Below are 12,789 nucleotides of genomic sequence, written 5' to 3' on the forward strand. Positions count from 1 at the left end.
TAGTTGGCTTGTCCAACCACAGCATCCTGCATCAAGGAGCTCCCAAGGAGCAGCCAGTAGTGGGGAAGAAACCCTGCCTGCCTGGGATCATCAGGTGATGATCCTCCATGATCTTGCATCATGGAACAGGGCCAAGACAGAAGAAAGTCACTAGAGCAGTCTAGTGGTAGCACTAGGTGGTAGGGTATTTCAGACTTTTATCTTTCTACAAGAACTGCCTTGCACAGGGTTCTGGTATCTCGTACCTCACCTCCATGTGGTCCCCCTCCTGAGTCTCACTCTGCTGCTTGCCTTGTCCCAGCGAGTTCACCAAAGAGCGTGAGAAGGCCAAGTCACGAGGCACATTTCAGAAGCTGCGGGAGAAGCAGCAGCTGGAAGAGGATCTGAAGGGCTACATGGACTGGATCACCCACGCTGAGGTCATGGACAGTGACCGGGCCAGGGGAGAAGGTATCAACTCTGCTTGGTCAAAGACCCTTAGTTAGAGGGTTGGGTTCATAACACTGACAATCCTAGAGGGGCAGGGTAAACACCTTTGGAGAAGTGAAACCCTATGAAACAAAATGCTTTGACTTCTGCAGAACTGCTTCCCTCCTCCTTTTTTTTTTCTTTCCTGAATCATTTTATTGAATCTGATCCCAACTACCAATAACTTGGGCCTTGTGCTAAATCTCCACCTCAACCACTGTATTTAATATTTGCAGACTACTAGCAAGGCCTAGGTCTCCTTTGGCAAAATGCATTTGCAATGGTCATGAGAAGCCATGAGGGGCATGTGCACTTTTGTGTGCAGGGGCAGAGTGCAGGGTCGCTAGCTCGCACGCTAACAGATGCATGAATTTCTTGCCATTGCTTGACAATTTTAAGGGATTAGAAGGGGCTCAGGGAAGGAAGTGAGTGTACAGGGCATCTAGCCAAAGTCTCAGCAAGGCCTGAGGAGCTGTGACACTGAGACAGTGTCTGCTATGTTACCCTGCCCAGTGAGGTAACTTTTGATGCCTCAAGCTGAGCGATACTTGTGTGCAAAGAGCCTTGGGAAACAGTGGGAAAGACAAAATGCCTCTTCCACACCTGTGGCCAGTGCTCTTACAAACCTCCTGTTGTTCAGCATTTGCTCAGGTCAAAACTGACCCCAGTTTTCTCCACGCTGTGCGTGCCTTGCCCTGAGGAGCCTGCGTACACACTGCTGTCTTTTCAGGCTGCTGCTCTGGGTTGCTGCTGCTCTTGCTGCAGGGCAGATGTTCCTGGTGCCTCCTACTTGGTTCGCACCTGACACACAAAACCTGGCCAAACTTTCACTGCTATTTCCCTGGAACCGCATGTCTTGATTTCACTTCTAATGGGGAAGCTCTTCCCAATGTGCTCCTGGGAGAGGTTCCCTCCCACGTATTCTTCCCAAGGCCTCCAAGGAAAGCCTGGGATGTTTTTCCCTCCTTAGGTATGATGCCATCAGATGAAGGAGGGTCAGAGACAGAGAGCTTGTATGAAATTGAGGGCATGAACAAGTGGATTCTCTACTTGTAAGTATGCACTGGTTGAACCGTCTGCTGCTCTGCATGTGGGCTTGCCCAGTCTCTCGTTTGCTGTCCTGGCTGGGCCAGGCTTTCTTGCTAGCCACCGGTTTCTGGGGGAAAGCCAGTGGCTGTGTGCTCAGGAGGAGGTGCAAACATTGTGGACAGCAAAGAGGATTTTGCTCTGGTACTGGCAAAAAGCCACCTCGAGGTGAACAACCTCTTCACTTTGGGACCAGGCTCCGAGCATACTCTCCTGGCCCATACAGCATGTCTTGTGCTTCAAGAGCTGGGTCTGTAGCAGCCAACCAGACGTGACTGTAGGCCAAAAAGGAGCCAGGAGGTGTTTGTGTGAATGAACTGCAATGCCTGAGTGAATGCACCAAGTTCCAGGGGCAGGGTTACGTTCCTCAGGCTTTTTATGGGAAGGCCACTGGAGAAGGGAGCAGGGGTGGCTTTGCAGTCTCCCAGCACAGCCCTGGGCTGCGCAGGACCTGCTGGCCGGCTCTGCTGACCCTTTGGCTGTCTCTCCAGCCGTCAGTGGAGGCGTTGGAACCGAATGTTTCGTAGAAAGTGTCGTGATGTGGTGAAGTCCAAGTTCTTCTACTGGCTTGTCATCCTGCTGGTGGCACTCAACACCCTCTCCATCGCCTCTGAGCATCACTTCCAGCCAGAATGGCTGACACAGGTGCAAGGTGAGCAAAGAGCCTGAGGGAGAGGTGGGGCCCAGGACACCCTGCTGCCCTGGAGACATGTGAACTCTTTCTGTGTACGCACAGCCACACTGGCATGGCACAGGGGTTGTTAGACACATGTAGACTTGCTCATGCATGCAAACACAGCCAGCACACAAGTGGTTGTACACCATCCCCACTGCACTCTCACACACCTGCACATTGGACATGCGTGGTGCATACAGTTACACATGCACAGTGTATATATTCTTAGGGATGTGGGTTTGCATGGTGAACGCAGAGTGTATACATTTACAGGTGTACATGCATAGTGCACACAAACACACATTGCATGCACTCATGCAGTACAGCCACACATATTGGTGCATGCGTTCACACTACCTGCACCCTGCCACATGCAAACACACAGAGGCACACGGAGTATAGCTGTGCACATGCGGACACAGCTCAGCCACATGTATGCACACACACACACACAGCCCAGTACACGTGCACGTGCTGCATGGACTCACATGCACAGTTCAGCCGCACTCTCACATGTATAAGCACACAGTTGCACATCACCCTTCTCCTCATCTTCCTCTCCTGTGTGCTCTCTGAAAAGCAGCATTTGCTGCAGCTGCAGCTCAGGGCTTGGTGGTGGGCAGAGAAGGGAGGTGAGCAGCACTGCACTCCTTCCCTTCCTGCTGTGCCATGCTGCGATTAAGAGGTCCATGCTCTGATGGGCTGGATCTCCCACCCCAGACAATGCCAACCGGGTGCTGCTAGCACTCTTTGTGGCTGAGATGCTGCTGAAGATGTACGCACTGGGCCTGCGCCAATACTTCATGTCACTCTTCAACCGCTTTGACTGCTTCGTGGTGTGTGCGGGGATCTTGGAGATCATCCTGGTGGAGCTCGGCACCTTGTCACCCCTGGGCATCTCTGTGCTACGTTGCATCCGGCTCCTCCGCATCTTCAAGATCACCAGGTTGGGGAAGGAGCTCTGCGGGTGCTGGTGGCTCATGGTCCCCAGGCATCACTGGCCTCATCCCTGCAGAGGGCTGCAGCGTGAGCAGAGCTGGTAGTTTCTAAATAGAGGAACAAGGCCAAGCTGGGGATTTCTGTCCTCGGGAGATGGTCTGGGAGTGGCAAGTAGGACACAGCAGGGCTTGCTGGAAGTCTCCTGGGGTTCTCTCTCTCACTCTGGGTTCTGGGGTGTTGTAAATGGGGGTGCTGTGGGCCGAGACACATGGCTTCTCTTTCTGGCACCAACCCGCTGGGTGTTCATCCCCCTTCGCCATCCTGCCTGCTGGTGCACTGTGCAGGCAGCAGTGTGTCTTGCCTGTCACCACGCCTGGAGCTTCAGTTCCACCTCCTGGGGCCTGCCTGGAGCAGTCCCAGTGCCCAGCATGTGAGTGGTGCTGGTTCAGAGCCCCCCTTTCTGGGCTGCCAGCACATCCCCCCGGGCCAGGCGATCTGTTCCCTGTGCCTGCCTGATCCTGCCCACAGCCTTCCCCACTCCTTCACCTCCTGCACGCTCCTGTCTCTCCTCTCCACAGGTACTGGACGTCCTTGAGCAACCTGGTGGCCTCTCTGCTCAACTCGGTTCGCTCCATTGCCTCTCTGCTCCTCCTCCTCTTCCTCTTCATCATCGTCTTTGCACTGCTGGGCATGCAGCTCTTTGGGGGCAAGTTTGACTTTGAGGACATGGAAGTGCGGCGCAGCACATTTGACAACTTCCCCCAGGCCCTCATCAGTGTCTTCCAGGTATGGGGCTGCGGGAAGTGCAGCAGGGGACTGGAGGACAGTGTCGGGGGGGTCTTGCCTGCGCTCTGGGTCTCCTGGCTGGGGCTCAGAGAGATGTGGGTTTGTGGGAGGTGATGTGGCTTTGAGGCAGGAGCAGGGAAATGCAATTGCGGTCACGAGCAGTAGTGCAGATTCAGGGCTGAGCAGTGAGGTGGGGTCAGGTTGTGGGGGCTGTAGGGGATGTGAGGGTTCGGGGCTGGAGCCAGGAGGGCAGGATCGAGCTGTGGGCTTCTGCCACGCTCTGCTGTGGCTATTTCTGTTCTGCTCCCAGATCTTGACCGGAGAGGACTGGAATTCAATCATGTATGATGGGATCATGGCCTACGGGGGCCCGTCCTTTCCCGGCATGCTGGTCTGCATCTACTTCATCATCCTCTTCGTTTGTGGGAACTGTATCCTCTGCCTGCAAAGCCAGGCCTAGCTCCCTGTACCCAGCCCCATAGCATCAGCTATGCAGGACTGACTCCTTAAGGTTTTCAGTGCTTACCTTAAGCTTTTCCATTCTGAACAGCAGGAGAACAAAACACAGGCTTCAGGGCTTGCAATGGTGGTGTCTGGGTTCTGGAGTCTGGAGGAAAGCACGCCACAGGGCAGGTTTGGATGACCAGCAGGCATAGATTCAGCCTCCAGTTGGTGCAGTCACAAGACTGAGCTGTACGGACTGAGCTAAGGCAGAGCCAGCCCAGAGCTCCGTACTCACAAGGATGGGTGCAGAGTTAGGGATCACCAGCCAGGGTTATCTCAAGAGCTTAAGTCCTGGAAGGCTTCTCAGGGCACCCTGGAGACCATGGCTCTGGCCACATCCTCCAAACAGGAACCAAGTTCATATCCTTAGCGCTGTCCCTCCAGATATCCTTCTCAATGTCTTCCTGGCCATCGCAGTTGATAACCTGGCTGAGGCTGAGAGCCTGACCTTAGCCCAGAAGGCCAAAGCAGAGGAACGCAAGCGGCGGAAGATGTCCAGGTGAGTGCTTCAGTCCCTGGCAGTGGGAGCTCCCAAACCCAAACTTCGGTGTGAGGGGACAGAATGGCATCACCCATGCCCCTGCCCAGAGTTCAGTTCCTGCTCTCTCCTCCCCACTCAGAGGTTACCCAGAGAAGTCTGAAGATGAGAAGCAGATGCTGGCAAAAAAGCTTGAGCAGAAAGCAAAGGGAGAAGGAATTCCCACAACAGCCAAGGTCAGTGCTGTTGGGGCTGGGCCTTGGGGAGTTCCTGATAAGGGACCAGGCTCCAGGTCCTGGAGGTCCTCCAGGTCCCTCCTGATGAGGGACCAGCCAGGACTGACAAAGGCTTGGAGCCAGCCTGGGTCTGGACTCTTCTGGGCCAGAATCGCTTCTCATGTTAGCATCCTCTGGTGATGAGGCCTCTCTGGGTACAGGCAGGGCATGTTGCCTGGTGAAACTGGTCCATTGCTGGGGATCCTTCTCCTCGGAATCATTTCCTTGGCCACAGCCAGTTGTCGGTGGTTGAGATGGGCTGGTGCACACCAGTGCAAAGGGGAGCAGAGCAGGTCAGCAGCACCCCAGGCCTCCCTTATGCCCACACCAGCAACCCCTGTATGCAAAGCCCTCAATTCAGCTGTGGTGACTATGTGCTGAGCTGCCTCTTACAAGTATCTGGCCAGCAGCTGCTTCCCTATCCACTTTGTAGAGATTCCCCATGGGAACTCACCCAGAAGTCACCCCATGTCTTATTCCACCCGTGGTATAGGACCATGGCCCCAGGCTTTTGCCCAGAACACATTCCCCTGTCACATCTGCTTGGTATTGCTCTTTGCTCAGATTGCAGCACCCCTGAGGTGTTTCCCCTCACCCTGCTCCATCGTGGGCCAGGGCTCCATGTGCTTGGTGCTGTATGGACCAAATGCAGAGACACTCTTTGGCCCACATCACTTCCAAGATGATAGGGTCTGGCCAACATGCAACATTTGGCAGCAATACTGGCACACACAGCTGCATGTTCTCCTCTCTGTCTCTCCCTTGTTACAGTTAAAAGTGGATGAATTTGAATCCAATGTCAATGAGATCAAAGACCCCTACCCTTCTGCAGACTTCCCAGGTAAGACTTGTCTGTGGCAGGGCAGCAGGAAAGCTGGGGAGACACTGCAGAGGGATGGTGCCAGCACCTGGGCTGTGTGAGGAGCAAAGGATGTGATGACCCTCCTTCAGCCTCAGGGTACTGAGGTCTTTCTGGCACAGATGCCAGATCAGGAACAGAGGATTGTCCATAGGGTCCCATTCCCTCTGTCTCTCTGGGTGATTTTTTCCTTTTCCCTCCTTGTGACCACCGTGCAGGTGACGATGAAGAAGACGAGCCTGAAATCCCCCTAAGTCCTCGGCCACGTCCCCTCGCAGAGCTACAGCTGAAAGAGAAGGCCGTGCCCATGCCTGAAGCCAGCTCATTCTTCATCTTCAGCCCAACCAACAAGTAGGCACTGACCCTTCTCCCTGCCTTTTGGAGCCAAGCCTGGCCCAGGCACTTCTGGCACTGGCCCTTCCCAATGGAGTCCTACTTGTGCATAACAGCCAGCTCTGAAGAGAGCCAGCTCGCTGGGAATTCTCTGTGGAAGGGCTGGCACAGACATCCCTTCATGCCTAGGGCCTTCCCGTCCTCAAGGTTTAACCATATAACCCTCTTCCAGGCATCCATGGCCCTATCTGATGTTCCTCCATCCCCTCACAGCATTTTATGCCATTTCTGTCCCTGGCAGATTTCGCATGCTGTGCCACAGAATTGTCAATGCCACCTGGTTCACCAACTTCATCCTGCTCTTCATTCTGCTCAGCAGCATCTCACTGGCAGCTGAGGATCCCATCCGGGCTGAGTCCTTCCGCAACCAGGTGCTTACGTAGCTGTGGAAGTTTGGGATGTGTTGGGAAGACCTCATGGAGACCCCCAGCTCCCCCTCCCCAGTAAGCAGAGACCTGCTTGCCAGATGTGCCTGGGCAGGCAGCTGTGATTTCATCCCTGGCTCTGGGAGGAGAGGTTGGTTGTGTTTTCCGTTCAGGCCACAGCTGGGACAAGGATTTACTGCTCCATGTCTCAGTTTACTTCTGGATGAAGAGATCCACCTGACAAGCTGTGCGAGATTCCCTTTGTTCAAGGCTGTGGTGGCTTACTGGGGATAGGGACATCCCATGAGGTGGCAAACTGGACCACTGGTGGGTGCAGCACCCTGAAATACTGCCAGTATGGAGCAGTGGTAGCCACAGGTCTAGCCACACGAGGCAGAAATGTGTCTGCACCCAGGCATTGTCTGGCAGGGACTGGGGGGCTCTCACCTGAGATAGCTTCCCAGGGCACTTAGTGCCCTTGGAGATCGGACGCTTTCAGGTGAATCGGGTCAAGCCTCACTCATTTGGAAACTGGTAGCTTGGTACCAGGCTACAGGTTGGATCATCCACTGGGGAAAATCAGCAAAGCTGAGGGAAGGTGAAGAGTCTTCTTGGCATTGGGTTTACAGGCTCTGTTGAGCTACGTGGCCTCCCCAGTCCACAGAGTGGAGGGCAAAACCACAATGCCAGGATGTTTGAACACACCAGAGCATTTCCCATGTCACCCAAATCTCATCCGGTTCTGGTGCTTCTGTTCCCAGATTCTCGGATACTTTGACATTGGTTTCACCTCTGTCTTCACAGTTGAAATCGTCTTGAAGGTGAGTCCCTCTGCCCTGTGGTCCTGGCCATGCGCATGATCCAGCGCATAGGTCTAGACTGTTCTGGCCATGGGCATTCGTGCTCTTCGGGCAAAAGCTTGAGGTCCCAGCAAGGAGAAGCTGCCAGCTGATCCTCACGTCCCCAGAGTTCAGGCAGTCTAGGTGGTGCGTGACCTTCCCCAGAGGCCATGTGTCCCCTCCAGTGAGGTCAGACAGACGAGTCAGCTGTGCTGTGACGCAGGGAGGGATGGGCCACAGCACCAGCATTTTCATTCTGACATGCCCTTAGGAAAAACTTTGAGAAAGAGAAAGCAGTGGAAATCTGTGGAATAAAACAGTAATCCAAGCAGCTGCTTCCTGTTGCTCCCACTCCAAGTCTCTTATTCTCCTCTTTAATTTGCTGAATGACTGGGAAGTGTTTTGTCTCCAGCCTGTGCATTACAGAGGATTTCCAGCTGAAGTCAACTTCCTCCCTGGCTGCAGAGGTAGAAGTCTGAGCAGGATAGTGTCCCCAGGTCACGGAGCTGTGAGAAGCCCCTCATGCTTTGTCTGCCCCACGGCCTGACCTCTCTCCTAACTCCTTCTGCTCCCCAGATGACAGCCTATGGTGCTTTCCTGCACAAAGGCTCCTTCTGCAGGAACTCTTTCAATATCCTCGACTTGCTGGTGGTTGCTGTCTCCCTCATCTCCATGGGAATTGAGTAAGCACCTCCATGCTTTGCAGGGTGGGCACTGGCAGTTTTAGCCTGGCCAGGCAGCTGGGGTGCTGCAGCTCGCTGTGCTGGATGGCGAAGGAGGCGGCAGCCCAAGGGCTGGGCATGAGCCCATGTGTTAGTGTCCATAAAGTCATGCTTAGGGGGACAGGGCGTGGACACCTGGGAGGCAGGGAAGCAAACTCCTTGAGTGTCAGAGGTGAAGATCTGGGAAGGAATTAGATTTGGAGCTGCTTTCTCCAGCTGCCAGTGTCCCCTGTCCTTTTATGGGGTGATGGCTTAGTGACATCCACATGTCTCTGCCATGCCTTGCCCCTCACCCCTGGTCCTAGCCTGGCCTCCCTGGCTGCTTGGTGGGGCTGTGCCAGGCTGCTCTGGGCAGGAGTATTGCCCCGACTCAGCTCTGCCTTCCTCCACAGGTCCAGTACCATCTCAGTGGTGAAGATCCTCCGAGTGCTGAGGGTGCTGAGGCCTCTGCGAGCCATTAACAGGGCAAAGGGGCTAAAGGTAAGAGGAAGTTTGGGGGTCCTCAGCCCATAGGAATCCCGATGGGATGTTATGTGGCAGGCATCATGCCCTGTGGGGTTTGTGGGGCCAGGAACCCAATTCCCACTCGCAGTCTGTGGAAGGGGTCTGCCCCATCCCACTGCTCTCAGCAGGCTCCTGCTCTCCCTGGGGCCCATCCCTGCAGTGAGAGGGTGTGGGACACACAGCAGGAGCTTGCCCCAGGCATGCTCACGTGCACACTGTCCTCGACCTCCACAGCACGTGGTCCAGTGTGTGTTCGTGGCCATCAAGACTATCGGTAACATTGTGGTCGTCACGACATTGCTGCAGTTCATGTTTGCCTGCATCGGGGTCCAGCTCTTCAAGGTGAGAGGTGTCTCAGGTGGGCAGGAGAGGCATTTTGCTCAGGCACATCCTGGACAGGCTCTTTTAGTCATGGGGGTGGTGTCTGCCAGCATTGAGGTCAGCACAGGCCGTACTGTGTGTGCTCTGCAAGACCTGCATGCGTCAAGCCTCCCAGCAGAAGAGCCTGCAGTGGGAGGAGGGCAGGAAACTCCTAGGATACTGTCAGGTCCAGGCAGCATATGTAAAGGGACCAGCTGCCTCACCCCACTTAGTGCCTCAGTTTCCCCTTTCTAAGGCAGTAAGTGCTTATGACTTCCTCTGTGCTTTTGATGCAAAGTGTTTCCTTTTCACAGCACGACTCTTGCTCTCTGGCCTGGGCTGCTCCAACGCAGAGCTGGCCCTGGCTGAGCTCAGCTTTGTTCTAATGATAGACCTTAAATTCCCAGACGACATGGGGAGAGCTTTCAGGACACTCTACCGACTGAACAGACCCGTCAGCATCCCTTAACTTTTAGTTAATTCTATGGTTACTGCTTTCTTCCCTATTTTCCAAATATTTGGCTCCCAGATTGGATGAGCTAGATAGGTCTCAGCTCAGGGCCCTGGAAAACTTATTTCCATCGCTAGGCAACGTTTACTTGTCTTAGCCTGGGATTGGCCCCAGGGTCTGCCATGGCTCTGCCATGTGAAGTGGGTTGCGTTGACATGCAGAGTGGGAAGCCAGCTGTGGTGTGAGGTGGGGGAAAGAGTCAGGACGGAGGCAGAGTGGAGACTGACTGTGTGCTGTGAAAAAGTCAAAACTACCCGGGGCTTCTCAAGTCACAGCAAAATGAGAGCCTCTCCTGATCTCTGTTAAATGCAGGGCAAGTTCTATAGATGCACAGATCCATCCAAGATGACAGAGAAGGAGTGCAGGTAAGAGCTCTTTGCAGCTCAGCCCCAGCAGGGCAGTGGCCAGGGAGGGAGGGTTGTGGCAGGGGCCACTTGTGTTCCTGTGTGGGGATATTGCATCCAAAAGGTGGATCTGGGGTCTCATGCTGTTCTCCCTCACCCTGCGGTAAATGGGAAACAAGCACTGGGACATCCTCCCCTCCCAGGGCCCGAAGAGCCCTGGGTTAGCGCCGCAGCGGGTGGGCTGAAGGGGGCCCTGCCCGGTGAGCACCATGTTCCTTCTGATGCAGGGGCTATTTCATCAACTACGTGGACGGGGACCCCACGCAGATTGAGCTACAGGAGCGGGTCTGGTTGCATAGCAGCTTCCACTTTGACAACGTCTTCTCAGCTATGATGTCGCTTTTCACTGTCTCCACCTTCGAGGGCTGGCCAGAGTGAGTCTGGCTGTGTGTGGGGCCTGCTGAGGGATGGGTCTGTGCTGGGAGCGGGTCACTGCTGCTGGCCGGTAAAGAAAGAAGAGCTGCCCAGGCTGAGGAGCAAGGCTAGCCATCCTGGCAGTGGCTGTGGAGCTGACGAGGTCATCCCAGCAGCCCTGTCCCACCATTGTTGGATCTGGCATGTCACCAGAGCTCTCTGTAACCTTCAAGAGGAGACGTGCTCTTTCCCACCTAATTGGGATCTCTGTTGCCTCGCTTTCCCTCCTATAGGCTGCTTTACATGGCCATTGACACTAATGCTGAGGATACAGGCCCTATCTACAACTACCGGGTGGAGATTGCAATGTTCTTCATCATCTACATCATCCTCATTGCCTTCTTCATGATGAATATCTTTGTGGGCTTTGTCATTGTCACCTTCCAGGAGCAGGGAGAGAGCGAGTACAAGAACTGTGAGCTGGACAAGAACCAGGTAATGGGACTGCTGGGTCAGGGCAAGGTGGACCAGCCCTGGATCTGGCACTGCTGGGGCTGGTTGATTTGGAGAAGCCCTTGGTGGTGGCACTGCTGGCACAGATGAGTTCAACCTGCCCTGAGTCTGTTCACTGCTGGGACAGGGTCAGCTGGACCCATGTGTACAATGCACACCTTCCAAGGGAAGGGCAGAGTGGACCAGAATGAGGGAGTGAGCCTTCTGGTGCAGGTGGGGTGCCCAGACTGAGCTGGAGCAGAGGGTTGTGTCCAGTTCTGGGCTCCCCCGTACAAAATTGACATGGGCATTCTGGAGCAAGTTTGGCAAAGGACACTGAGATCATTGAGTGTCTGGAGCATCTGTCATACAAGGAGGGTCTGAAAGCTGAGTCTGTTTGGTGCTGACAATAGAAGGCTCACAGGGGTCTTACCTATGTGTATAAATAGCTAGTGGGAGAGTGTAAAGAAGATGGAGCCAGGCTTTTTTCAGTTGTGCCCAGTGACAGGACAAAAGACAATGGGCACAAACTGAAGAAAAGAATTTCCATTTAAACATGAAAACCCCCTTTTTTATGGTGAGGGTGCTCATACACTGGAACAAGTTTCCCAGAGAGGTTGTGAAGTCTCCAGCTTTGGACGTATTCATAACCCCACTGGACACAGTCCTGGGCAACATGCTCTAGCTGGCCCTGCTTTGAGCTGGGAACTTTGACTAGACCATCTCCAGAGACACCCTCCACTGTCAGTCCTTCTGTGATGCTGTCATGCTGTGATTCTGTCTGGGGACATCAAGGTTGAAAGCAGCAGAAGCGAGACGGGCATCAGCAGAGGATGTGGTGCATACTGGGAAGACAGCTAGACAGGGATGCCTGCTGGCCCTGAGGAGCTGCTGGCATGCTTATGTTCTGAGCAAGCCTGCAGAGGCAGCACGAGCTGAGGGTGTTGGGGATGACGTGAGCACACGCAAACCCAGCAGAGATAGCCCTGGCCAGCTAGGGAGGGAAGGGCCTGCTCAGCACCTCTCAGGTGCAGAGAGAAAACTCAGTGCCCCCTTCACCCCTGATTCATGTGAGGTCTTCAGGCTGCTCTTGGCCAGTCCTGAGAGACCCTGGGAAAGTGCCGTGATAACCAGACAGGCTCAGGATGGGAGGGATCAGTACAAGGGCAGCATGGCAATCTTTGGAGGCAAGCGGTGGCTTTGGAAACTTGGTCCCATGTGGGTCTTCGGGAGGTGTATTTGCAGGAAGCACATCAGATACTTGAACCATTGCTGTCCCTGGCCCATGTCGCTTGGCTGAGAGAGGAGGGGATCCAGATTGTGTCTGTGTGGATGTGCAGCGTTGCCAGTGGTGTTGACTCTGTGCCTATGCTGTTGAATCCGTGCCTGACACTGCCCTGTGCCCCTCTGTGAGATCACACCTGCCCTCCTCTCCCCAGCGCCAGTGTGTGCAGTATGCGCTGAAGGCTCGCCCGCTGCGGCGCTACATCCCCAAGAACCCCTACCAGTACCAGATCTGGTATGTGGTCACCTCCTCCTACTTTGAGTACCTCATGTTCTTCCTGATCCTGCTGAACACCATCTGCCTGGGCATGCAGGTAAGGGGCACAGTGCCCACCACGAGTGGTGGAGGGGTGTCCATGGCAGTGGTCGAGCTAGCTCAGCCCTGCCACCTCCCAGAGAGTTTCTGTGGAGGAGGTCTTTCCTACACAGCAAAGGTCGTGATGCGTGTTCAGTACCCCTGGGGACGGGGACAAAGTGGGACCGGTTGGAT

General features: G+C 54.7%; 1 protein-coding gene across 2 annotated transcripts in view; it reads left to right on the top strand.

The window, feature by feature from the left end:
• Nucleotides 1-12,789, top strand: part of CACNA1S (calcium voltage-gated channel subunit alpha1 S) — a 50,373-nt gene that overhangs the window by 20,553 nt on the left and 17,031 nt on the right. For both annotated transcript variants that reach the window (XM_054181347.1, XM_054181348.1), the window contains 19 exons: nt 302-450; nt 1,439-1,520; nt 2,046-2,206; nt 2,951-3,176; nt 3,748-3,955; nt 4,266-4,386; nt 4,844-4,958; nt 5,080-5,173; nt 5,984-6,053; nt 6,290-6,422; nt 6,706-6,835; nt 7,591-7,650; nt 8,245-8,351; nt 8,783-8,870; nt 9,129-9,236; nt 10,078-10,130; nt 10,397-10,543; nt 10,817-11,018; nt 12,455-12,613. In XM_054181347.1, the coding sequence (XP_054037322.1) occupies nt 302-450; nt 1,439-1,520; nt 2,046-2,206; nt 2,951-3,176; nt 3,748-3,955; nt 4,266-4,386; nt 4,844-4,958; nt 5,080-5,173; nt 5,984-6,053; nt 6,290-6,422; nt 6,706-6,835; nt 7,591-7,650; nt 8,245-8,351; nt 8,783-8,870; nt 9,129-9,236; nt 10,078-10,130; nt 10,397-10,543; nt 10,817-11,018; nt 12,455-12,613 (2,413 nt within the window). The remainder of the gene's footprint in view (nt 1-301; nt 451-1,438; nt 1,521-2,045; nt 2,207-2,950; nt 3,177-3,747; nt 3,956-4,265; nt 4,387-4,843; nt 4,959-5,079; nt 5,174-5,983; nt 6,054-6,289; nt 6,423-6,705; nt 6,836-7,590; nt 7,651-8,244; nt 8,352-8,782; nt 8,871-9,128; nt 9,237-10,077; nt 10,131-10,396; nt 10,544-10,816; nt 11,019-12,454; nt 12,614-12,789) is intronic.

The sequence above is a fragment of the Rissa tridactyla genome, chromosome 21 (genome assembly GCF_028500815.1).
Source record: "Rissa tridactyla isolate bRisTri1 chromosome 21, bRisTri1.patW.cur.20221130, whole genome shotgun sequence".
NCBI classification, from domain to species: Eukaryota; Metazoa; Chordata; class Aves; order Charadriiformes; family Laridae; genus Rissa; species Rissa tridactyla.